The sequence below is a fragment of the Crocuta crocuta genome, unplaced genomic scaffold (assembly GCF_008692635.1).
Source record: "Crocuta crocuta isolate KB4526 unplaced genomic scaffold, BGI_CrCroc_1.0 scaffold47, whole genome shotgun sequence".
Lineage (NCBI taxonomy): Eukaryota > Metazoa > Chordata > Mammalia > Carnivora > Hyaenidae > Crocuta > Crocuta crocuta.
The window spans coordinates 1,684,241-1,711,311 of record NW_027531995.1 but is presented as its reverse complement, the minus strand read 5'-3'; the positions used below and the strand labels follow the sequence as shown (position 1 = coordinate 1,711,311).

The 27,071-nt window shown below is 38.4% G+C and overlaps 1 protein-coding gene across 2 annotated transcripts in view; it reads right to left on the bottom strand.

Moving 5' to 3' along the window:
* Positions 1–12,438: 12,438 nt before the first annotated feature.
* Positions 12,439–27,071, bottom strand: part of IMMP2L (inner mitochondrial membrane peptidase subunit 2) — an 855,505-nt gene continuing 840,872 nt past the window's right edge. Inside the window, exon 7 of one of the 2 annotated variants that reach the window (XM_077775070.1) lies at positions 12,439–13,077. In XM_077775070.1, coding sequence (XP_077631196.1) covers positions 12,958–13,077 — 120 coding nt within the window. In that variant the 3' untranslated portion in view covers positions 12,439–12,957. The remainder of the gene's footprint in view (positions 13,078–27,071) is intronic. The other variant, XM_077775071.1, reaches the window with a different exon arrangement.

Here is a 27,071-nt window from a genome sequence, read left to right as displayed (position 1 = left end):
CTCCTTTGTCTACTTCACCAAGGTGTTTCTAGGTTCCATTCCAGAGTATTGTTCAAAAGTTAAAAATAGAAACCTTTCCAAATGAGATAGAAGATGAAAGTAACTTGGTGCTTAAAAACACAAAGGCAAGTTTGTCATTAAACCAAATTGGATTAGAAGACTACACCTTCTTTCCTTACTTTTTTTTTCTCTTAGTATTGGGAGAGAAACTTGGGAAGCAACACATAGAGAATAAAGATTATATGAAAGCCCCTCCTTTAGGAAAGGCTTGAAAGAAAATTTCCTTGACATTTTTCTCTCTCTCTCCCAGTATTTTGAGTTACTCCAGGGCTCTGAACTGGGATCAAGGCCTAGGGATTCATTTGTGGGTATAATCATGTTTGTCAGAAGTCTGTCTTATATCATTCTCTTCAATGAACTAGTGTGTGAATTTATTTATTCAAAGCATTTCTTTTTAAAACAATTTTTGTACACTAAGCTGCCAACCTCTCAAAATACAACCAGAGAAACTGATTAAACAAAGCCACCCCTGTAGATGTACTGCAGTAAGGGAGAATACAACTTTCCAAAAATTTTACTAGTGAGATCTCAAAATGGAAAATTACAGAAGACTATTTTTGGAACTTAGGACCTGTGATGAATCACTTTAAGATGGATCTGGTACTAGAAAACATGACATACTGTGACATAATAGCTTTGGATTAGTGGACAAGGGGAAGTGAGAGTGTTGAAGTCAGTCTTGATGTGTAAGTTGTGTCTGGTCAGTTCACAGTCTTCATGTCCAGAACAGTTACTGCAGCTAGGTTAATTTTTGCTCATCTCAATATTGTTTAACATAGGATTGGGAAATTGTGCCTGGTCTCAGTATTGTTTAACTCAGGTACGGGAAATTAGGCTGGTTTTAGTTCACACTGGTCAATGTTTAAAATGCTCCACCAACTTACTTTCCAGTACCATCATCTCTTTTTCCTTCCAACCTCTAATCTTACTTCATTCTCAAGATTTTTTCTACTCCTCTTTATCTTTATAACCATTTATACCCTCTTCCCTCAAAAACACAAAAACAATTTAGGACAGAAAAAACTCTTATGACTGAGAAGACTATATTTCATCTCAGGAAGACTTAATAGTCTTACAAACTATAAAAATAATTAACTTTCCCTCTGACTATACTTGTTACTCTGTTAGTCTTTTCCTACATCCTTTCCCCCCTCCTTCCCTGCTTGTATTCATTGTGATATTCTTTACATGCGAATTCCACTGCACTCCACCTGCCCCACACCACCCACAGAACAAATGAATGGAAACCAGGCAAGAGGGGAGAGTAAAACATAAATTGAAAATTTTGAAGCCATGAATAGTAAGCACTCATGGAAGCTTTTTTTAAAGAATGTGTTTTTTCATGATGGATTCCCGTTTCCCAGTTTTCTATCTTGGTTTTTCTTGCATATGATACATGAAAGTAATTAGGAAGGCTTTCTTGTTATAAAAGGAGAAGAAAGAGCCAAAATACAAACTAATCCCTAAAAGAGCAGCACAGAGATGATACTGAAACAGATTGCATTATCATTGTCGTGGTGTTTTTTATACATTTTCCAGGAAGGTGTGGATGGAAAACAGGAAAGCAGAAAGCTATTGCTTTATCCTTGTTTCTTATATCCTCCTCCCCACTTTCCTTTTTAAAATTTTGAAAACTTTTTAATCTTTAGAATAATTGAAAGTATGAGGTGATGGGCACCTATATGGTCATTTCTGTAGGATGTAAACACTTTTGTAGGATACCTACCTCTAGTAGTATTTAACCCAAAATACTTCCACATATATTTCCTAAGAATAATCACATCTTCCTACATGACCACTATACATCTGTCACCATTGTCATTATATTAATGATTGGTGGGGTTCAGTATAGAATTAGGCTTGTTTCTCTATTGCACATGCAAGATATCCCACTAAAGAAGGGTTTGTCTCTTTACACTTAGTTTTAAAATAAAATATAAAATTTCTTCACTCAATATTTTGAAATAATCTAATCTCTGGAAATAAGGTTTGAGAATATTTTCCAGGTAATTTTGACACCCCTGTCTAGTTTTGAAAAGTCAAAGCCATATTTTTCTCTCCATTCTTTTTTTCCCATCTTTATTGAGGTATGATTGACAAATAAATATATATACTTAAGGCATACAATGAGGTGATTCGACATATGCATACACTGTGAAATAATTACCACAATCAAGCTAAAAACATGGGATGATATCAAACTAAAAAGTTTCTGCACAGCAAAGGAAACTATCAACAAAATGAAAAATCAGCCAATGGAATGGAAGAAAATGTTTCCAATGAATTATTTTTCTAGTTGTAATTCTTAGGTGGTACCAGGGATCACCTGGGTAAAGCTCAGGGATCACCAATGTGATGACTGTACATAGAAAAGAAGTTGAAAGATCCCGAGAGGATGCTAATAGTAAGAGGTTGAGAAGATGGGAAGTAATTTACCATGGCTACTGAATAGGAATTGTTAGTGAAGTACAGGGACACCAAGAAATACTCACTTCCCAGGAGGCAAGTGAATAAAACTGTTAGAGAGTTAGTGAAAAGCAGCATCACATTGTTGAAAGGTCAAATAAAATGAGGGATGAGAATTGACTTTGGCAGATTGGAGTTTTCAGTGACCTTGACATGCAAGATTATATTCAAGTGGTGGGAGTCAAAGCTAGAATGGCTTTAGTTTCAAAGGAAATAATAGGGAAGGAACTATAGACCAACTATGTGGGTAACTCTTTTGAGGAGGTGTTTTGTAAAGGGAGAATAGATTTAAAACATGACTGGATTACAAGGGGGCATGTGTCAAGAGTGAGGGATGTTAGGTGGGAGAAACTGTAGCATATTTATATGTTGATAGGTATGATTAGGAGAAAAGGAAAATTGATGCTATAAGGGAGAGGAGCCAGTTACTGTAGGAATTTCCTTGACCACGTTAGAAGACTTGGATCTAGTACTTATTGGACATAAGATAATTTTTAGGTAGACTTTTTATTTTCATGTAATTGGTTCTACAGTCTGCGAGTATTTTCAAATTTATCTTCGGAGTCATGAATTCATTTTCTGAAATGCAAAAGTGCATTTTAATTAGTTTATCCATAAGAGCAGGAAAGAAGCAGAGTATATGTATTCCTCTTACTCTATATATTCTCATTAGATTGAAGGCAAAGTCCGTGGTTCAGGGTAAGCATTAGGAGAGGGTGTAAAAGATTTGTGAGAGGAGAAGATACAAACTCCTCTTTTAAGAAGGTGAATCGATGAATTGGATTCAGGAGTGTTGGAATAGACACGTGTTGTGTTCTGGATGGTATTTTTATCTATGACATCTCTCCACAAAAGAGTAATTCTCTGTATAGAGAATACAGAAACTGCAGCAATGTGAGAAAATGGATGAGAGGAATTTTGTTCTTGCAGAAAGGAGTGGGGTTGGGATGATCTGAGGGGAAATAGGCATGCTTAGCACTCCCATTCTCCTCTGTGGTCTTGGAGAAAAAATGTTTCATCAAAAATTCAGGATATAAGTTTTGTGAGATAGTGAAAAGAGAGGAACAAGAGACATGTGTTGGAGAATGTCAGTTGAATCTTAGTTATTTTCAGCCCCTGGATGCTATGTTTGAAGATGAATTCTCTTGTAAGGGTCCTTAGGATTTCTGTACTTCCAGCTCTCTATGGTGAATCTAGAATCTTTGCAACTGGAGATTGCAACTTTCCCTCCTTTTAAGCTCTTGATAGGACTTAATAAAGACTTGCTAATTTTGTGATTAAAGGTGTATAAAGCAAGAATAAGATTGCTATAACTTCAACATAAATGTGAGGTCAAATTAATGTAAAAACAGTAGAAGCTCTGTGATCATGTCAATATTCAGCATAGATGCTATTTCTCCTAAGTTTTGTTTATTTTCCCAGGTGAGTTTGATACCCTTCCCATTTTCTTCTTCCAAGTGAAAGTTCCCATTCTATAATCTGTCCAACTGTTTGTATATCAAAATGGCTCAGAATGGTATCTTGCATATTTGAAAATCAAAAATTGAGTAATGAGCTGATTTTGAGACTGAACGTGTATAAGGTTTCTTATCAAATTCGGCCAATAATGACCTTAACCTCTTAGAGATGGATATGATAGTCTTGGCCCAAAGCAGAGCTGACCAAAAGACAATTCTTTTTAAAACTATACTAAGTATTCTTTTCTACAGAAACTTCTGTTAATTAACCTACATTATTTGGGTAGATTTGTTTGTGCTAGTAGACTTTGCCATTTCAGTGACTTTACACAATAGAAATTTGTTTCTTGCTTACTCACTAGCCCTGGGAGGAAGTTCACATCAGGTTTGTTGTATTTCAGATGATCATTCAAGGATGCATATATTTTTCCCAGTGTGTTTCTGTTACCGCGAGGGCCTTATAATCATGAATATCTCATTGGAAGAAATGGAGAGTCCTGAAGAGCCCTTGAGAGGCTCTATGTGCCAGACACATTACAGTCACATTTAATCATAATCTGAGTTGGCAAGAACTCAGAAACATTGGCATAACCTGGAAAACATAAGTTGGTAGTATTTAAGAAAAAAGAGGAGGAGGATTTTGGTGAATTGTTTGAAGTCTCTGCCATACCAATGAAGGAGAGAGCGACTATGTGAAAAGGACATTAGTGAGGATTTTGTTTATCAAGTCAGTTGTGAGAGAATTTCTCGAGATTTCTGACTTAAAATATAAATGTTTAGGGTACCTGGGTGGTTCAGTTGGTTAAGCATCTGATTCCAGCTCAGGTCATGATCTCACAGTTGGTGGGTTCAAGCACCACATTGGTNGACCCCCCCCCCCAGTTCTGTGTGTGTCTCTATAAAAAATAAACATTAAAAAAATAAAATATAAATTTTTAACAGAGATTTATTCTTATGGCTTTAAGGAGGAAATTGGGGAGTGTGGCTTTTGCTGGAAAATTTGTACTTTGGCTCACTTATATATCTTGGATTTAGTGGAAGAGGAGATAACTTATAGGATATCAAGAATGAAGACCCAAATTGGTGACAGAGAGGTCTCTAAGTTGTTTTTTTTAACTGAGGTATAATTGACATATAACAATATATTAGTTTCAGATGGACAACATAATTCACAGTGTTTATATTGTGAAATGGTCACTACAATAAATCCAGTTAATGTCCATTATCACACAGTTAAAATTTTTGTCTTTAATCACAACTTTTAATATCTATTCTGTGAAGCAACTTTCACACATACCATACAGTGTTATTAACTATAGTCCATGCTATATGTTACATCCTATATAGTGCATGCTATATGTTATTTATTAACTGGAAGTTTGTACTTTTGACCCCCCCTTTACCCATTTTGCTCACCCCCATGCCCTACCAACCCACCAAACTGTTCTCTGTATCTATGAACTAATTTTGTTTTTGTTTTTATATCCCACATGTAAGTGGGATGATAAAGTATTCATCATTCTCTGATGTATTTCACTTAGCATAATGAGGTCAAGGTCCATCTATGTTGTCAAAAACAGTGAAATTTCCTTATTTTTAGAGCTGAATAATATTCCATTAGATATATGCAATATTTTCTTTATTCTTACATTTTGTCTTACATTTTAATAATTTTCTTTGTTGTGAAGTATTTTTACTTTGATGTGATACTGCTTTCCCACTCCCTCCTCCACCTGCCATTTTTGCTGCCTTTGCTTTTGGTGCCAAATCCAAAATACTATCACCAGCACTGACTTCAGGGAGCTTATTGCCTATGTTTTCCTCCAATTTTACAATTTCAGGTTTCAATTTTTTAATCTATTTTGAGTTAATTTTTTGTGTATGGTGTAAGAGAGTGGTCCAGTTTACTTCTCTTGCATGTGGCTATCCAATTTTTCCAACACCATTTTTTAAAATGTTTTATTTATTTCTGAGAGAGAGAGAGGGAGATACAGAATCCAAAGCAGACTCCAGGCTCTGAGCTAGCTGTCAGCACAGAGCCTGATGCGGGGCTTGAACCCACCAACTGTGAGATCATGACCTGATCCAAAGTTGGACGCTTAACCGACTAAGCCACCCAGGTGCCCCTCCAAGACCATTTTTTGAAGAGGCTGTCTTTTCCTTGTTTTATGTTCTTGATTCTGATGTCATAAAGTAATTGTATATGTGTTTCTGGGCTCTAAAGTCTGTTCCACTGATCTGTGTGTCTGTTGTTATGCCAGTACTATACTGGTTTGATTACTGTAGCTCTATAGTATAGAGTATGCTCTGTAGGGAGCATGATACCTCCAGCTTTGTTCTCTTTTCTCAAGATTTCTTTTGGCAATGGGGAGTCTTTTATGGGTCCATACAAATTTTAGGATTATTTCTTCTATTTCTGTGAAAATTGTGTTTGGAATTTTGATAGGAACTGCACTGCATCTATAGATTGTTTCAGGTAGTATGAACATTTTAACAATATTAATACTTCCAATCCATTTGCATGGGGTATCTTTTTATTCATTTCTGTCTTCAATTTCTCTCATCACTGTCTTATAATTTTTAATGTACAGGGCTTTAATCTTTTTGGATAAATTTATTCCTAGGCATTTTATCTTTTTTGATACAATGGTAAATGGGATTAAGCAAATTTCTCTGGTAGCTCATTAGTATATAGCAACACACAGATTTTTTTTTGATGTTTTATTTATTTCTGAGAGAGAGAGAGAGTGAGCAGGGGAGGATCAGAGAGAGAGGGAGACACAGAATGTGATACAGGCTCCAGGCTCTGAGCTAGCTGTCAGCACAGAGCCCGACCTGGGGCTCGAACCCACAAACCGTGAGATCATGACCTGAGCTGAAGTCAGATGCTTAACCAACTGAGCCACCCAGGCGTCCCTTTTTATAATTTTTTTTGATGTTTTGTTTAGCAACACACAGATTTTTGTTTATTGATTTTGTATACTAAAACTTTACTGAATTTGTTGATTAATTCTAGCAGTTTTTAATGCAGTCTTGAGTTTTCTATATATAATAACATATAATCTGCAAATACCAACAGTTGTATTTCTTCGATTCTGATTTAGATGGCTTTTATTTCTTTTTCTTGCATAGTTTCCCTGACTGAAACTTCTAATACTGTGTTGAAGAAAATGGTGCAAGGGTGGTCATACTTTTTCCCAATCATAGAGGAAAAGCTGTCAGCTTTCCACCACTGAGTATGATGTTACCTGTGGGCTTCTCATATATGGCCTTTATTATGCTGATATGTTTCCTTGATACCCACTTTGTTGAGAGTTTTTATTATAAATGGTTATTGAATTTTATCCAATATTTTTTCTATATGTTGATATGATTTTAATCCTTCATTTGGTTAATGTGTATCACATTGATTTGTAAATGGTAAACCATTTTTTCAACCCTATTGATCATGGTGTATGATCCTTTTAATGTATTTTTGAATTCAGTTTGCTAATATTTTGTTGAGGAATTTTGCATCTGTGTCTATCAGGGATACTAACCTGTAATTTTCTTTGCTTGTGGCATTCTTATATGGTTTCAGTATCAGGGTAATACTGATCTTTTAAAATGAGTTTGATGGCTGACTAATATTCCACTGTGTGTGCATGTGTTTATGTGTGTACACATCACATCTTTATCCATTCATCAGTCAATGTACATTTGGGCTCTCTCCATAGTTTGGTTATTGTTGATAATGCTGCGATAAACATTGGGGTGCATTCATCCCTTTGAATCACTGTGTATTGTATGTAAGTGATGAATCACTGAATTATTCTCCTGAAACCAATATTACACTGTATGTTAACTAAAATTTAAATTAAAAAAAAGAGTATGAAAGTGCTTCCTCCTTTTCTATGTTTTAGAAGAGTTTGAGAAGGACTGGCAGTATTTATTCTTTAAATGTTTGGTAGAATTCATTAGTGAACCTTTCTGGTCCTGGACTTTCATTTGTTCAGAGTTTTGAATTTTGAATCTGATTACTGATTCAGTCTCCTTGCTAGTAATTGATGTGCTCAGATTTTCTATTTATTCATAATTAAACCTGGTAGGTTGTATATTATAGGAATTTATTAATTTCTTCTAGGTTGTCCAACTGTAGGCATATAATTATTCATAACAGTCTACTATGAGTAGGTCTCCTCTTTCATTTTTGATTATGCAATGTCCTTCTTTGACTCTTAAGTGTGTGTGTGTGTGTGTGTGTGTGTGTGTGTGTGTGTAATGTATGTATAGGGACCCCAGCTTTCTTCTGGTTGCCATATGCATAAAATGCATTTTTCCATACCCTGACTTTCAGTCTCTTATAAACAGCCTGTAAATGAGTATTTAAAAAAAATCCATGAAGCCACTCTGTCTTTTGGTGGAGAATTAGTCCATTTACATTTAAAGTAATTACTAATAGACATGTCCTTATTGCCATTTTGTTGTTCTCTGGATGATTTGTAATTCTTTTATTCCTTTCTTGTTTCCTTCCATTATGACTCTGTAGTGGTACACTTTGTTTCCTTTATCTTTTGTATATTTACTACAGGTTTTTGCTTTGTGGTTATCATGAGGCTTGTATATATATAACAACTTATATTTATAACTATTTTGAATTAATAGAAACTTAGGTTTAAATACACTCCAATGTTTTACACTTTTACCTTTCCCTTTCCAGATTTTATGGTCTTGATGTCAAATTTTACATCATTTTACATTTTTATCTTTTGTATTCCTTAACTGCTTATTTTGTTGTATTTTTAATACTATTGTCTTTTAACCTCCATACTAACTTCATATGACTGATTCATCTACCACATTTACAATATTATTATGGATTTTTAAAAAAGTTATTTAAGTAATCTCTAAATTCAACATGTGGCTCAAACTCATGACTCTGAGATCAAGAGTTGCATGCTCTTCTGACTGAGCCAGCCAGGTACCCCTGGATTTTACCAAAGATTTGCCTTTACCCATGAGATTTGTACTTCTACATTTTCCCATTACTTATTAGTGCCCTTTTATTTCAGCTCAGAGAAGTCCCTTTACCGTTTCTTGTAAGGCTGGTTTGACATGATGAAGTCCTTTAGCTACTATTTGTCTGGAAAGCTCTCTCTCTTCTTCAATTCTGAATGACAACTTGCCAGATAGACTATTCTTGGTTGAAGGATTTTTCTTTCAAGACTTTGAATAAATATATCATCTCACTTCCTCTGGCCTGAAAGTTTGTGCTAAAAAATGTGATGGCTTTATGGAGGTTCCTGGTATACAATAAGTTGCTCTTTCTTGCTGCTTTTAAGATTTTCTATTCCTCTTTAACTTTGATGTTTTAATTATAATATGTCTTGGTGTGGGTCTGTTTGGATTCATCATCTTTGGCACTCTCTGAGATTCCTAGGTCTGGAAGTCTGTTTCCTTCTACAGGTTAGGAAATATTCAGGCACTAATTCTTCAAATAAGTTTTCTGCCTATAATATGAATATCCATCCACCTGATGTTGTCTCATAAGCCTCTTAAACTAGCTTTATTTTTTTTAAGTCTTTGTTCTTTTTCCTGTTCTGATTGGATGAGTTCTATGACCTTGGTTTTGATTTCATTAATCCTTTCTTCTGCTTCATCTAGTCCATTGTTGAATCCTTTTACTATATTTTTCAGTACAGTTATTGGATTCTTCATTATATTTTCTCTTTGTTGAATCCTTAGTGTGTTCATGCATTCTCCTGAGTTCAGTAAGCATTTTTATGAGGGTTATATTTTTATCTTCTTATCAGGTTAATCATTTATATGTTTCATTAAGGACTTTTTATGAGGTTTTATCCTTTTCCATTTGAAATATATTCCTGTTTCTTCATATTCCTGGATCTGTGTTGGTTTCTATGCATTGGATGCCATCTCTCCCCATCTTGAAGGAGTGGTCTTGTATAGGAGATGCACCTTAACACTCTGTTCTGCCCTTCTCTAGGTCTTGGTGGTTTCTCAAACCTTTGTGATTGTCTAAGCAGGCTATTGTATCTCTAGTGGTTCCTAGTATTTGAAACTATGCCTGTTATGGTTCCTGGGATAGGGGTGGGAAATCTTAGCACTAGATTCAGGCTCTTTGAAAGCAAAATCCTTCAGCAGCAGCTTTTAAAGTATACAAATGTATATAGTTCTGCAGGACCACAAGTATGATCTTGCCACAATAGCCAATGTAGAAATGTCACCTGGGTGTCAGTCACAAAAATTGGAGCAGCAGAGAAGTATATAAGCTCCTTTCTTGGAGTTGCTGGAAACCTGATTTGAGGCAGAGGGAGAGTTCGAAGATGGAGTACACTGATCTCTATCCCTGTTATACCTACCTCTTCAGGTCCCTAAATCTGTACTGGACAAAATGTACGCTCCTTAAGCCAATGCTCCAGAACAAGCAAATAGGCCTCTTTCATAAAAGAATGTGGTGTTCAAGTCATCTGTTGTATCCTGTAGATGGTAGCCAGACAAGAACTCACTTTCAGATTGTTACTTAAGCTATGTGATCAAGAGGTGTCTCCTGGGCAGCAGCCACAGAAAAAAAAAGGTACAAGACTTCTGTCTGAGTTTCTATCTATCTGGGAGACCCTGGCACTTTGGAACATGGCAGAGAGAGAAAGAAGAGTACAAAGATAATGTCTGCCCTCTGAGGTCTCTGGAAAGGATTACAGTCAGCCCTGAGATGTGTGTTTAATTAGAAGTCTGCCCCTCAGGTTGCAGCTATGAAGATAAGCTAACAGGCCTATTTTCACAGAAAGACTAGGCTCCTGGGTCTGTTGCCTCTTGCTGTGTCCTGGGGGTGGTAGTTGGTTAAGAATTCTTTCTCCATTGTTTAATATTAGGTGATAGATGCACTTATGAAAATATATACCAGGTAACACAGTGATTAACTCTGCCTAGAGTTTCATTTCTGAGGAGGAAATTGATAAGCTAAGTTGTTCTACAGCATCAAGCTTTAACTCTGCTGATGATATGCTAGCTGGCTAGAGAATACAAAATTAAAGAACACTTATCTTCTCTCTGAAGATTGACAATCTTGAATTAATAGCTTGATAAGGAATCACATAGGTAGTGAGTGAGGTAGCAAGGCTGGTAACCAGTTTGCTGAACTGTTAAAATATCAAAGTTTTTTTTTTTTAATTTCTAGGAGAGAGAGAGAGAGAGAGAGAGAGAGAGAGACAGCGTGAGCAGGGGAGGGTCAGAGAGAGAGAGGAAGACACAGACTCCGAAATAGGCTCCAGGCTCTGAGCTGGAAGTCAGCACAGAGCCCGACGCGGGGCTTGAACCCACGAACCGCGAGATCATGACCTAAGTGAAAGTCGGACGCTTAACTGACTAAGCCACCCAGGAGCCCCAAATATCAAAGTTTTCTATACCAGGTAGTAAATAGCATGTGCTCCAAGAACTCCTCTATTTGCTCTACCCTGCCTGCCCTCGGTACCACCTCTACCTCTGTCGGCCCCAGAATTTCCTGTTTTCTAGGAACTAAAGGATCAGTGCCCTTATGCACTCAATAGTTTACATATAATCTCAAGGGATGCACTTTGCCAAGAGAAAAAAGTTACAAGCCTTGAAATAGTATTGAGTATTTAGTAAACTGCAATAAAAAGGCAAGAACACGAAATGCAAGTTGGGGAATAGAAAGAAATAGAATTGATTGATAAGGATAATGAAGATAAAACAAAGATTTTAAGCAGATCTACTTTTAAAAACATTAATTTGGGGGCATATGGGTCACTCAGTCAGTTAAGCATCCGATTCTTGATTTCGGCTGAGCTCATGATCTCATGGTTGGAGAGATCAAACCCCTTCCTGGACTCTGGGTGCACTGACAGCGTGGAGCCTGCTTGACACGCTCTTTCTCCCTCTCTCTCTGCCCTTCTCCTTCTTTCATGTTCTCTCTCTCTGCCCTTCTCCTTCTTTCATGTTCTCTCTCTCCCTCAAAATAATTAAAAAAAATTTTTTGACCAACCTTAGTACATAAGTACTGACCAAGGAAGTTTGCATCTACGTTTGCAAGAATAAATATATAGACTTGAATGCAGGAGTTTACAGGATATATTATGCTAATATTACCCTACTCTGCGATTGGTGATTTCAGTATCAGAAAGACTGAAAATCACTGGGGGGAAAATAAAACTTGGTTGACCTGGAGTAATATTTATTTTTTTTCTCATTTCACTCAGAACATTTTACCAAATAGTGACTAAATACTGATAAATAAGTTTATTCATCAGTGTGAACAGGCATGGGATCACTCAGAAGTTTTGGATTTTAAAGGGCCAGTAAGAAAGGTTTACTTGTATGGAAGTATTGATAGAATTGGTTCTCCATTACTTTAATGCTTTGTTTCCAAGAGAAAAATAATTAATATATTCTTCATTAATGGAAATCCAGGTTAAATGATAAACACCCAAAAAACAGTACCTGAGCAAATCAATATTTTATTTTTACATCACAGTTTACTGTTCTTCCTAACTGGCGGTCAGTCACTGCATTGTAAATACTGTCAATCATGATATAATTCTGATCACTGTGTGTTTCATCTTAAGAGTAAATGAGATTACTCAATTACTTCCATCAAATATTAATTTTCATATTCTTTCACCAGCAAGCACCAACAATCAAACAAAATTAAAGCCCAACAATCAATGGGATAAGTATACATAACAAAGAAAGAAAGATTCTCAAATTTATCCCCTGTAAGACATGGGAATAAGATTTTCATATTCCTAAAGGTCTGTATTTTGGGGAGCATTAAACAATAGGGTATTACAATTAAGCACAAAATCAATTGATATTTAATACTGTTTAAAACTCTTTAATAATATGAATCATCTCATTTGAAATAAGCTTTGCCATTTTGATGGTTCGTCCTCTCCATCTCTTTTCCTGTGACTGGTGGTGTCAGCCTCCCAATGTCAGCAGCTGAGGGAGACTCACGTCTTCATTCCACTTCACTCTGAACGAGTAAGCGCTCTGGAGGAAGAACAGATTCCAATTTCTGCCAGCGCTCTGGAGGCCACAGGATATGTGTAGCATGGGCATGCAGAAGTCCTAGGGAAACCTGAACCCATGAGAGACGCAAAGAAAATCAGAAAAAAATTACTTTGATCCAGGTCTGATAGTTCCTAGATGATGAATAAAAATAATAGGAAACATTCTGATGGTACTTTTCTAAGTTTAATGTATGGAAGTATTGATAGAATGCCATTAATCCTCACAAATCATTTGGGATAGGTATTACCCCTGTTCTGCATATGAGAAAACAAAATTAAAGTTGGTTAAGGAACTTGCCAAAAGTCCTATAGCTACTAACTGGTGGAGGCTGGCTTCAGAGCCGAGCCATCCAACTCCAGAGTCTGCATGCAACCTTGAACACACTCCTCCCTAACCAGCTTGTTTACACCCAGGAAACAAACATAAATCTGGTTTGCATTGTCAGAATTTCCTATATAGGTATCAGTATTTCAGAGAGACTGGACTTTGTGGAAAAGTCAGACATGAAAAAAAATTTTTTTCCACCTACTGGCTGAGTAGCAGAAATTAGATGTGAGACTAAGTCCTTTCTTGGAAACTACATGGAACTAGTGCTCACAGAGGGAGGTGGAAAACCAAGGGAAAGCCAGCAATGGAGGATAGGAAGCAGGGAAAAAGAATCCCCTATAAAGATCATGACAGAGGGCAAAGAACCCCTTGGATTAAAGAGGAGGTAACTACAGGGAAGTCTTCCTGGAGGACTGAAGGCTGAGCACTAAAAGACATTTTAGGTTTCCCTGGGGGCATCAGCTGCAGTGAGCAGAAGAATGGGGCAAACCTGTTTAAAATGTAGATCCAGGTTCTATTCTCAGAGATTACCCTTCAACAAGGTGGAGGCAGGGTTTAGAAATCTGTGCCTTTTGTTAGGGATGCTATTTTTGTTATTAATAGATAACATTTTAATAGCACTTAAAAGTTTACAAAATACTTATATTCAGCACATTATCTACTTAGTGCTAGCTGTAAATCAGATACTATGGGTTGACTTTTTATTTTCAAATGTTTTTCCTATAAATTGGAGTTCCATAGAGATTAATATACAAAACTGCTTTCATTGAAGTTCTGTTTCCTAGCATCTGCATTCAAGAAATCACATTGCACAGAGACTCAAAGAACTGGATGTCAAGTGAGAGATTCTAAAAAGGTAACTAGAAACACATGTTTTTGAAAAAGAAGGGGGAAAAAAACCTTCACAACAACTTGGAATACAAGCAAAATAAGCCCAAAGTCTATCAAGAAGTCCCAGGGGCCCAATAAAGGAATATTACTTTGAAAAATAAAACCTACAGGAAACTTGAAAATGTGGTGGATAAAAAAGCTCTATTCACCCAAATTCACCAGTTATTTACATTTTGTTGCATTTGTTCCTTTTGAACCATTTGAAAGTTGCTGACATTATAAATTTATTCCTACTTTTCCACATATGTCTCCTTAGAACTAAGACTCTTTTCTACATAAACATAATACATTCTATGTAAGCTATTAATGATACAATATTACTTACAACAATCCAAATTTTTCAACTGCCCCATTAATGTCTTTTATAGCTATTTTTTAAGTTCTTAATCAAGGGTCCAAAATTACATCATAATTGTAATTATTTTTGTTCATGGCTTTTGCCTTGTAAAATATCCTACATTTAGAATTGCTCAATTTTTCCCTTCCTGAATAGTTTTAAGTTAAATGTTCTTGGCAAGAACACAGTGTACTTGATAGTGTATTCTTCCCATTCTGTCATGTCAGAAGGCACAGATATCTTCTTGTCCCATTGTTGTGATGTAAATGAAGTTTCATCATTTGATTAATGTGAAATTGACCAGATTCCTCCACTATAAAAAAATTGTTTTCCTTTTGTTGTTAATAACTAATCTGTGGGATGATATTTTGAAATATATAAGTATCCTGCATCAAAATTTCATCTAATCAATTCACGGTCTCTGAAAGAAGGTGGCTTTTAAATCATCTGATAGTTTTAACATCCATGGATGATCCTCCCTGAATCAGTTATTACATCGATGATGACACTGGTGAGTTTCCTGATTTATTATTCCTTTCATATTTAATAGCTTTTATTTTTCTCTAAAGTACTTCCCTTTCCAACCCTAAATTCTTCTTTTACTATCAAAGATTGTTTCTTTCAAAATATGAGTTTCCGGTTTAATGTTCCGATGTCCACAGTGGGGAGGTTCTTGATCAATGATGGACATACCTCCAACAGTCTCTGGGCACTTCCTTACCTTTTGGTACCACTAGATGCTGTAGACTTGCTCCTACTTTATAGTGGTTGGGCCTAACACTGGACATCTCATTAAAGAGGCTTGGTTTTACCAAGGAATACTATTTAGAAACCAAAGCCTGCTATTATAGGTACTTATTGCGCTGAGGGTATCAATATTCAAAGCCATTTCATAAAATAAACATAAAAAAATCCAAAACCCCAGGGCTTTCCCTCACCTTCCCTCAACCCATATTTCTATTTCCTTTCTCCCAGAGTGAGATTTCCAACAACATATTTAGTATTCAAGGTTTCTTTGCAATTATTTTAATCCTTAAAATACATCGCATGTTAAGGATATATTTATTCTAATTTGTCTTTCTCTCCATTGTGTAGTTGTGTTAAATACTGTTAGACTTATTTGTTTCTATTTAATTTTAGTGTGCTTTTGTTATCCTTTTAGTCTTAGTTTTATTTTTGAATATATAAACATATGCATGGCTCAGAAGTCAAAATTATTCCTAAAAGGTGAGGTAGGCAGAATGCCCCCACAACACACACTCTGTAAAAATGTCCATATCCTAATGCCCAGAAGGTGTGACTATGCAATGCTACAAAGAGGAATTATAGATGGACTTAAGGCTAGTGATCAGCTGACCTTAAGATAATGACACTACCCTGTAACCTCCAATACACCCAAATGTAATCACAAGAATCCTTAAATATAGATAAGCTAGGCAGAAGGGTCAGATTTAGACAGAGATGTTATACTGCTTGATTTTGAAGATGGAGAATAGGGCCATGAGCCAAGGAATGCAGGTGGCCTCTAGAAGCTAGCAAGGAAACAGATTATCCCCTAAAGCTGTCAGAATAAATGCAGCCCTGCTGAGACCTTGATTTTAGCCCAGTGAGATCCATATTGGACTCAGGACCTACAGAATTGTGAAATAAATTTGTTGTTTTAAGCTACTATATTTGTGGTAATCTAGTATATTAGCAATGGGAAACTAATAAAAAAAACAATATACACAGTGAAAGTACATTTCCATCCACCACTGCACCTTTATATATGAACTATTTTCATTAGTTTGTTTCTTTTTTGGAAAAAAGACATACTTTTATTTCCCACCCTTTTTTTTAACTCATACCAAAGGTAGAACACTTCATTCCCTTTTGTAATATCCTAGAAACCAGTTGCTAACCTCTCATAGAAAGGGAACATGTGGTTTTCACAACCCCTCCCCTCAGTGATTCTGATTAACCTCATCAGGAACCTAGGATCTGAATTTTCCACTTAGCATTACACCCAGAAAAAGTGACCCAATTTTAAAGAATCCCTTGATATATTCTGGAACATGCTAAGTAACCATTCCAAACATGTTAACTGCCAGGAGCCTAGATCTAAATGGTCTGTTATAGTAAAGTTTTTATCTATTTTTCTTCTTGTCGGCTCCCTGGAGCTATAGGACAGCTGGCCTCTATCCTCTCCACAATTACCCTTCTTAGATTTGATAGCTGCTACTCCGTTGTTCTTCAACCATTTATTTGCTGTTACAAGTTGTATAACTTTTTTTTCAAATGGTTGAGCTGGTCTTTTTACTTTGCAGAACCCTTGCCAATATATTTGCTTGCTTTCTTGTTGATTCAATTTTTTAAAATCTAGATTCATTTTACTGAAACCTGGAATTGTTTTATTCTGAATATTTATTTGGTATACTACTCACTTTCTAAAAAAAATTTCATTTTTATAATTAGGAATGTGAAAATTTTCATAGATGCAGAATATTAGTATTGTTTAAAAGTATTGTTTGGAATGAAAAATTTAAGTGTTTCTTTCTTTAAGAAAGACTAAGGTATGAAAACAGCCCATGTACTCTCTTAGCAGTCCTGTCACAGATCTTTATTTTTACTGATCTGCATACAGACATGCAAAGAGTGTAGTGAATACAGGACAGAAAAATCCAGAAATTAAAAATTAAAAGCTATACTTCAGATAAACCAGCTTTGGTTTTCATACATACTATACTAGGCCGGGTCCTCCAGAGAAACAAAACTAATAGGGTATGTGTGTATATAAAGAAATAAATAAATTTATTTTAAGGATTTAACTCCTGTAATTGTGGAGATTTGGCGCTTTCAAAATCTAATGGGGAAGGCCAGAAGGCAGAATACTCAGGAAGAAGTGCAGTTTAAGCTCAAAGACCATAGTCTCTGGGCAAATCCCTTATTGCTTAGGGAAGTCAGCCTTTTGTTCTATGCAGGCCTTCAGCTGATTGAATGAAGCCCACCCACCTATTGGAGAACAATCAGTGTAAAAACTCCCTTGGGCCAAAAGGTGCGAATGAGGAAATACCAACCACTGTTTGATCTCAAACTTTACTAGGGTAAAAGGTCAGGGGTTGAGGAACCCAGCTCCTCCTGGGTCCAGCAAGCTCCTGAGATGTAAATCTTTAATGAACACTGTGATTAGAACGGTCAAACATGTTCTTCAAGCAACTGTTAAGCAACCCCCACCTCTAAAACTCTCACTTCTGTACACCAGCTTCACCCCTCTCCCTATATAAACCCTGAGCTATGGCTTGGTTGGGCACTCTTCTGAGGACTTTTCAGGTGCTTGGGAGGGGCCAGCTGGACAGACTAAAATAAACCTGAATAACCAACTCCTTTTGTGTTTTGTAGGCTTTGTTCCAGGCAATTCTCCTTTGGAAAGGGAGGTCTAACATTTTGGAGGCCCCAAGGAGATCCCAAGGACAGGAAAGCCTTTCGGTTGGACCTTGGAGCCAGGCTGTGGCCTTGCAGATTGGTCCAGGTTTGTTTTTTTCCACCACCTCCAGAGGTAAGTTTTTGCAGGTCGCGACCAGTTTTGGAAAGGTTGGATTAGAGGAGGCTGAGGAGCCTGGAACCTCACCAACCCTCCCTGCCAAGACGTTGGCCCTGGACTTTGGTGGTCTATGTTGATACAACTTGTGTCTGTCAGTTACGTCATGTCTTTGTCTCAACATTTCGTTTTCGTCTGCTTTCTCATGCTGTGTTCGACATTGTTCCTTTGATCAAAATGGGCGGTTCAGGGTCAAGCCACTAGAATGTTTCTTGGTTAACTTCAAAGACATATATACGTCTGAAAGGGCCGACAAATATGGCGTTAAATTCTCAAAGGGTAAACTGCGAACCCTCTGCGAATGGAAATGGCCAGTTTTTGGAAATGGATGGCCTCCAGAGAGTTTCTTTGATCCCTTCTTGTGTGGAGCCGTTTATTTGGCGAGTAGTTACAGGTAACCCAGGACACCCGGACCAGTTTCCCTACATCAACATCTGAGGACAAGCATGTGAACAGCCGCCCACTTGGCTGCGACATTGTTCCCTTAAAACTGGTTGCAGGATTTTAATAACAGTGAAGAAACCCACGGCTCCTAAAAAACCTGAGGTAAAACCTATCCTTTCCCCCCTCCAGTGGAAGATCTACTTGATCTCTCCAACCAGCGTCATCCTTATCCTCTATCCCCCACCTCTTCAGCTATCTCAGACTCCTCCTCTTCACCCATGGTTTCTACACCTCCCCATACCCGCACTGGGCTCCCTTATGGCCCTCGCTTAGCCCTCCCTACACCTGCACCTCTCCTACCCCTTGGGGAGGCCACTGACAGGGAGAGATATATTTATGTCCCTTTGACTACAAGTGATTTATACAACTAGAAGCATCAAAACCCTCCCTTCTCTGAGAAACCGCAAGCCCTCATTTCTCTGCTAGAATCTGTTTTTCACATTCATTTACCTACCTGGGATGACTGTCAACAATTCTTATAGGTCCTTTTTACTTCTGAAGAGCTGAGGTCATCTTCAACCATATCTGCCGTGCCATCTTAGGCACAGATGGGACAGTTCTCCAGGCAGCTCAATGTGCCTGCCCTTGGCACTCCCAAATTGGAACTACAATTCATCAGCAGGTAGATCACTCACCAATTACCACCAGTATCTCCTGGCCAGCCTCAAGGGAGCAGCTCATAAGCCTACCAACTTGTCAAAGGTAAGCAAGGTCCTACAGGACCTGAGGAATCCTCTGCCACCTTTTTGGAGCGACTTTTAGAGGAATACTGGAGCTATACTCCTATAGACCCGGATGTCCCTGAAAATCGAAAGGCAGTTAACTTAGCTTTTGTTGCCCAGTCGGCCCCAGATATCCATAAGAAGAAGTTACAAAGGTTAGAAGGTTTTGATGGGAGAACAGGGACAAGTTTATGAGTGTAGCCATGAGAGTCTTCCATAATCGAGACCCCCTCCCCCCAGAGGAGAAATTAGCCAAAAGGGTAGGGAAAGCAACCATTGTGGCCCTATCAACCAAGGAATCATAACATCCTCAGAGGGAAAAGGAAGAGGGCCTTTTAGAAGACCCTCTTTAAGAAAAGATCAGTGCGCTTACTGCAGAGAGAAGGGACATTACAAGCTGGTGTGCCCTGCGCTAGGAAGAAAGAAGGAGGCCCAAATTCTCCCCTTAGCAGAAGAGGACTGACAGGGCCTGGGCTCATGGCAGCTAAATCCCCAAGAGCCTATGGTTACTTTAAGAGTGGGGAAACCGATGTTAATTTCTTAGTTGACATGGGAGCAGCACACTCAAAAGGCCCTTAGTACCTATGACAAAAATGAAAACCCTTACACGCCCTTGAGTCTCATTCCCCCAGATCACATTGTCTACTCTGTACTAGATTGCAAGGACACTTTCTTCAGTATTCCCCTGGTCATATCAGTCAACCAATATTTGCTTTCGAATGGACAGATCCAGATACCAGGACCACTGGACAGCTGACATGGACTTGACTACCTCAAGGATTTAAAAATTCCCCTATCCTGTTTGTTTGGGGAAGCTCTGAGTAAGGACCTGCTGCCGGTAAGAGGCCACCTTCCAAAGGCCACTCTTTTACAGTATGTTGATGATCTACCTATTGCTGGACCAGATCAGGTTACATGCCAGGAGGCAACTGAGAGAGTTCTATAGATGTTACAGGATTTGGGCTACCGAGTCTCATGGAAGAAAGCCCAAATCTGCCAGGACCATGTCACCTAACTGGGGTGCACTCTACAAGAAGGTAAGAGGTCTCTTTCTGCCTCCTGGGTTCAAGCAATTCTCCAGATACCTCCACCCACCACTAAAAAGCAAGTCAGAGAGCTCCTTGGAACTGTGGGTTATTGTCATATCTGGATTCTCGGGTTTGCTGAAATGGCAAAACCATTGCATGAGGCCACTGCAGGGGGATCCACCCCCTTGATTTGGACTGAGGCCCAACAGAGAGCATTTGATAAGCTAAAGCAAGTATTAATTTCCACCCCAGCTCTGGCTTTGCCGGATATCTCAAAACTCTTCTTCTTATATGTGGCTTAAAAAGATGGGGTGGCCAAGGCAGTCATCGCCCAAACCCTTGGGCCATGGAAGAGACCCATTGCCTATTTATCCAAACACTTGGATCTAATGGTGTAAGGGTGGCCTGTCTGCCTGCGAACTGCTGCTGCAACTACCACCCTTGTAAAAGAGGCCGATAAACTTACCTATGGCCAAACTCTAACGGTTATCACACCTCATGTGATAGAACCCCTGCTCCATAGCCCCCTGACAGATGGATCTCGAATGCCAGACTACTTCAATACCAGGGCCAATTGTTGGACCAACCGAGGCTCAAGTTCCAATGGGTACAGGATTCAATCCTGCTACTCTCCTGCTGCAATCTAATGAGGGCCCACCAACTGATGACAGTCTTGAGATCCTAGAGACTTATAAGAATGGAGGGCCTGATTTGACTGATCAGGCACTCCCAGATGCAACTGAAACTTTCTTCACCGACCACAGACAGGATCAGTTTCATTTCTCAAAGGTGACGATATGCCAGAGCTGCCGTGGTAAATCACCAATTGCAGGTAATATGGGCCCAACCATGACCCCAGCAGACCTCCACCCAAAAGGCAGCAAGTATGGAAGAGGTAATTCCTCTGAGGTCCTAGGAAACCAAGCCACAGATAGAGAGGCAAAGTGGGGAACATCGGACAGCTAGTCCTCCATCCTCAACCTACACTACCAGATAAGCCATCCTGTTCCCCTGAGGAAGAAACCAAATACTCCCATAAAGATTGGGAAAGACACCACGATGGTTGGTGGCAACACCCAGATTGGTGCCTAATCATTCCAAGGACTCTAGGGAGGACCCTATTAACTCAACTTCATGAGGCTATCCACCTGGGTGAAAAGATATCTCGACTGGTGTCCCCCCATTTATATATTCCTGGGATAACTCCCATGCTTTTGGACTTGGTGGAACAGTGCCTGTTATGCTAAAACAAATGCCACACAAATTACTGGGCCACCTGGAATTTGCTACTGAGGGACAAATCCCGGAGAACGCTGGGAACTAGACTTCACAGAAATAAGAAAAGAAAAGGAAATTATGTATACAAGTACTTGTTAGTATTTATAGATACTTTTTCTAGATTCCCACTAAAAGGAAAACTGCAGAAGTAGCCATAAAGAAGCTTTTACAAGAAATAATTCCCCAATTTGACTTGCCCTTATTTCTGGGGTTTGACAATGGCCCAGCTTTTATGGCTAAGATATCTAAACTGATTAGTAAAACCTTAGGAATAGAATGGAAATTACACTGTGCCTACCATCCCCAAAGTTCAGGGTAAATAGAAAGGACAAATAAATAGAACTTTAAAGGAGACTAACAAAATTATGGCTGGAGACTAGAATGAATTGGATTGATCTCCTATCTTTTGCCCTCCTCTGAACTAGATGTGCTCCTACACAACTTGGGCACATCCCATATGAGATAATATTCAGGCAGGCCCCCCAGTACTCCCCAGGCTCTCTGTAGAGCTTCAGGAGGAATGGACAAGTCAAAAACTTCTCCTTTCCTTAAAAGCCCTACAGATGATCCAGGCTCAGCTCCATGCAGAGATCCGTAAGCAATGAGTAGGAACTGTTAACCCCCTAACTCATCCTCATAAAGTTGGGGATCTGGTCTTTATTCATAGATTCAACTAGGATTCATTAGAACCCCAAAACATAGGTTTGAGTTTCCAGCTTCCTGTTGCAGAAAAAGTAAGATTATTTGGACCCTTTGAAAGAGATGGTTTATGCTTAATTGGTTCCTGAATTTACCATCTAAAAAAAATTTCTAGTGTAAATACCTCTCAACTGTTTACTAAGTAAGTCCTCTGTTGGAGACTAAGATTTCCTAGGAGGTAAAATTCTGCTAAGTACAATCTACACCTTCAATGCAATCCCAATCAAAATTGCACCAGCATTCTTCTCAAAACTAGAACAAACTATCCTAAAATTTGTGTGGAACCACAAAAGATAGCTAAAGTAATATTGAAGAAGAAAACCAAAACAAGAGGCATCACCATCTTGGACGTTAGCCTCTACTACAAAGCTGTCATCATCAAGACAGGATGGTATTGTCACAAAAACACACACATAGACCAATGGAATAGAATTGAGAACTCGGAATTGGACCCACAAATGTATGGCCAACTAATCTTTGACAAAGAGGGAAAGAGCATCCAATGGAAGAAAGACAGCCTCTTTAACATATGGTGCTGGGAGAACTGGACAGTAATATGCAGAAGAATGAAACTAGATCATTTTCTCACCCCATACACAAAAATAAACTCAAAATGGATAAAAGACTTGAATGTGAGACAGGAATCTATTAAAACCCTAGAAGAGAAAGCAGGAAAAAACCTCCTTGACCTCAACCATAGCAATTTCTTAGTTGACACATCCCCAAAGGCAAGGAAGTCAAGAGCAAAAGTGAAATACTGGAACCTCATCAAGATAAAAACTTCTGCACAGAAAGGAATCAATAAAACTAAAGCAACTGATGGAATGGGAAAAGATAGTTGCAAATGGCGTATCAGATAAAGGGCTAGTATCCAATATCTATAAGGAACTCATCAAACTCCACACCCAAAACACAAATAATCCAGTGAAGAAATGGGCAGAAGACATGAACAGACACATGAAACAATGCTCAGCATCCTTCATCATCAGGCAAATACAAATCAAAACCACACTGAGACACCACCACATGCTGGTTGGAGTGGCTAAAATGAACAAATCAGGAGACTCTAGATGCTGGTGAGGAAGTGGAGAAATGGGCACCCTCCTACACTGTTGGTGGGAATGTAAGCTGGTACATCCCCTCTGGAAAACAGTATGGAGGTTCCTCAAAAAATTACCAATAGATCTCTCCTATGACCCAGCAGTAGCACTGCTAAGAATTTACCCAAGGGATACAGGAGTGCTGATACATAGGGGCACATGGACCCCAATGTTCATAGCACTCTCAACAATAGTTAAAACACGGAAAGAATCTAAGTGTTCATCAACTGATGAATGGATCAAGAAGATGTGGTATATTTATACAATGGAATACTACATGGCAATGAGAAAGAATAAATCTGGCCATGTGTAGCAACATGGATGGACCTTGAGGGTGTTATACTGAGCGAAATAAGTCAGGCAGAGAAGGACAGGTACCATATGTTTGCACGTATAGGTGGATTAGGAGGAAGGACGATGTGGGAGAAGAAGGGAAAAAATAAATAGTTGGGAAGAGGGAGAAAGGCATACCATGAGAGACTCTTGAATGCTGAGAACAAACTGAGGGCTGATGGGGGTGGGGGAGAGGAGAAGGGGGGTGATGGGCATGGAGGAGGGCACTTGTCAGGATGAGCACTGGGTGTTATATGTAAACCAACTTGACATAAATTATTTAAGGAAGGAAAAAGTTAAAAAATAATAAATTCTGCTAAGTATACTTAAGTCTAATGGAAAATAAGGAAAGCAACCCTGTGTATAGGAAAATGGGAGATATGTAAGAAAGATATAAGGAATGGAAATACATTTATGTTGAGGTTAAAAGAAAGTAAATTTGCCCTAAATAAGACTGGTTGTTTAGAGAGAAATGACTTTGGGACAAAGTTTAAAGGCAAAGGAAAGGTGTAGAAGGTCTGTGAAGGGAAATCTTTGAAAAGGAATTTTATGTGTGCTCAGGATAGACTAAGGTTGAGATGAATGGAATTTGTAAAGTACACTGGTATAAGGCTAACTCTGCTTTTCTCTCTGGTCAAAAGACAAAGTTTTCTTGGATTATAAATCTGCTCTTGATAAGACAATGTAAACAAAGGTTTTCTCCTTTGTCTGCCAAGAAAACCAAAGCTTTAGGTTTCATCTTTATCAGGTCTTTGATTGCTTGGTTAAAACTTCTCAATGTTGAAGGAGCTAGGTTTTTCTAAAGACTATACTATGTTATACATTCACCTTTAGGATCTTTTATTGCCACTTTGAATAGAAAAAGTTTTAAGATTTGTAATTATCTGTAATTCTATTTAGGATATGCTTTATAACTTCCTAAGATATTTTAACAAACTTCCCAGGGTTTGATTGGTTAAAAAAAAAAAAAAGTCTTTTGACCAATTAGGCTTTTTATTTAGGATGCTAAGTTACTTGTGAAACCACTATCATACAATGGTAAACCTTAGGTTGTATTGCATGGCCAGATGCTGCAACTGCCCAAATACATATGCAATTCCTAAAGTTTTCATGTTTTGGTATAAGGTAATCACTTAATATTCTGACCAGTTGAAATGTTATAGGTCAGAAAAATAACTGAATTTCTTTGTCAATTGCATCATAATGCACTCTCATCAGATCTTTAACAATGTCCATCTTTGAGATTTTGTCATTTATACTTGTTCTTATTCTCTCACAAAACGTGTTTCTTCTTCAAAGAGAACACCTATCCTAGTCCCACTCTTAACTGCGATAGGAATTGCCAGATCAGCCACCTTGGGCGCCTCAGCTTTAGGAATACAAGATGTGAATTTCAAATCTTTAAGCCAACAGGTGACCCAAGACCTGGGACTTCTGACCCAGTCTGTTGCCCATCTAGAAGGCCAAGTCAACTCCCTGGCTGGGATGGTGCTCCAAAACCGCAGGGTCTAGACTTACTCTTCATGAAAGAGGGAGGATTATGCACAGCTCTGGGAAAACAATGTTGTTATTATGCTAATAAATCAAGAATAATACGGGATACTCTGGCTACAGTCAACCGACATCTGTTAACTAAATATGACCTAAGAGAAGCAAACTGTGGTTGCTTTCAATCCTTATTCAATTGGTCCCCCTAGTAAAGGACTCTAATATCTGTTCTAATCGGGCCCTTAATCATCTTTTTACTTGCCCTGGCTATAGGACCTTGTGTTATTAATAAACTCATGGCTTACACCAGATCGAGGGTAGGGTCCCTAAAACTCTTAATACTGAGCCAAGGGACCTACCAGCCCATAGACGCTGAAACTCTGGTTTAGTTTTAAGATTAATCAGAGATAACTAAAATCAGTGGGGAATGTAAAAACTCCCTTAGGCCAAAAGGTGAGGGGCTTGCAAATGAGGAAATACCAACCACTGTTTGATCTCAAACTCTATTAAGGTAAAAGGTCAGGGGTTGAGCAACCTAACTCCTCCTGGTTCCAGCAAGTCCCTGAGATGTAAATCTTTGAAGAACATTGTGATTAGAACAAACATGTTCTTCAAGCAACTGTTAAGTCAACCCCCACCTCTAACTGCAAAATTCTCGCTTCTGTACACAGGCTTCGCCCCTCTCCCTATATAAACCTCGAGCTATGGCTCAGTGGGGCTCTCTTCTGAGGAATTTTTGGGTGCTTGGGAGGGGCTATCTGGCCAGACTAAAATAAACCTGAATAACCAGCTCCTTTGGTGTTTTATGGGCTTTGTTGTCAGTGATTTTCCTTTGGAAAGGGAAGTCTAACATCAGCTTATTCAAAGTCCTCTAATCTAAATGTAAATCTCATCCAAAACACGCTTACAGAAATAGCCAAAGAAAGAGCTGAGCACCATGGCCCAAAGTTAACAATCACACCTAACAAATACAATCCTCCTCCCTGTAGCTTACTCAGTGTTAAACTCAGTTCTTACCACACACAGATCAGTGTTCTGAATGACTTATGCATTCTGAAGCATTGAATCCTCACAATAACTCTGTAATGCAGGCTCTATGATGGTCTACATAGTAGAGGAACCCTAGGCACAGCAGTAGGTTTTTTGAGCCAAGACTAAAGCGCATGCCCACTGGCTCTTGAACCTCTTTATCAAGATCCACCATATAATTTATTTTCCAAATGAGACACTTTGACTGTCACAGGGGGGCACTTTTCAATTAAGTCAGGATAATAGTAAAATGGGGCTGTCATGGACAAATCAAGTCCGGGTCAACTTAATCATACTGCTTTTGATTTTTGTTAGGTCCCACATACTTTCCTGAAACACCTAGACTGATCATAATGGAAATGCTTGTCGTGAACTGAATTCTTGTTCTCAAAACTCATATGTTGAAGCCCTAACCCACAGTACCTCAGGATATGAATATTTGGCAATAGTTTCCTCTTTCTTTAAAGATTCTATGTTTTAAAAAGGCCATTAAGGTGACCCTAATCCAATTTGGCTGGAATGTTTGGAGACATTAAGACAGACAGACAGACAGTCATTAGGACTGCATGTGAGGGCACAGCAAAAAGCTGGCCATTTGCAAGATAATGATTGATAGAAGCCTCAGAAGAAGCAAAACTTTTTGACCCTTGTCCTTGGATTTCTAGTCTTCAGAACTGTGAGAAATTTTCTGCTGTTCAAGCTATGCAGTCTATGATATTTGATTATGGCAGCCTTGGCAAACTAATCCAGACATGAATAAAAAGGAATACTGTGTTAGAGCTTGATCTGTAAGATGTGCCCATAATCA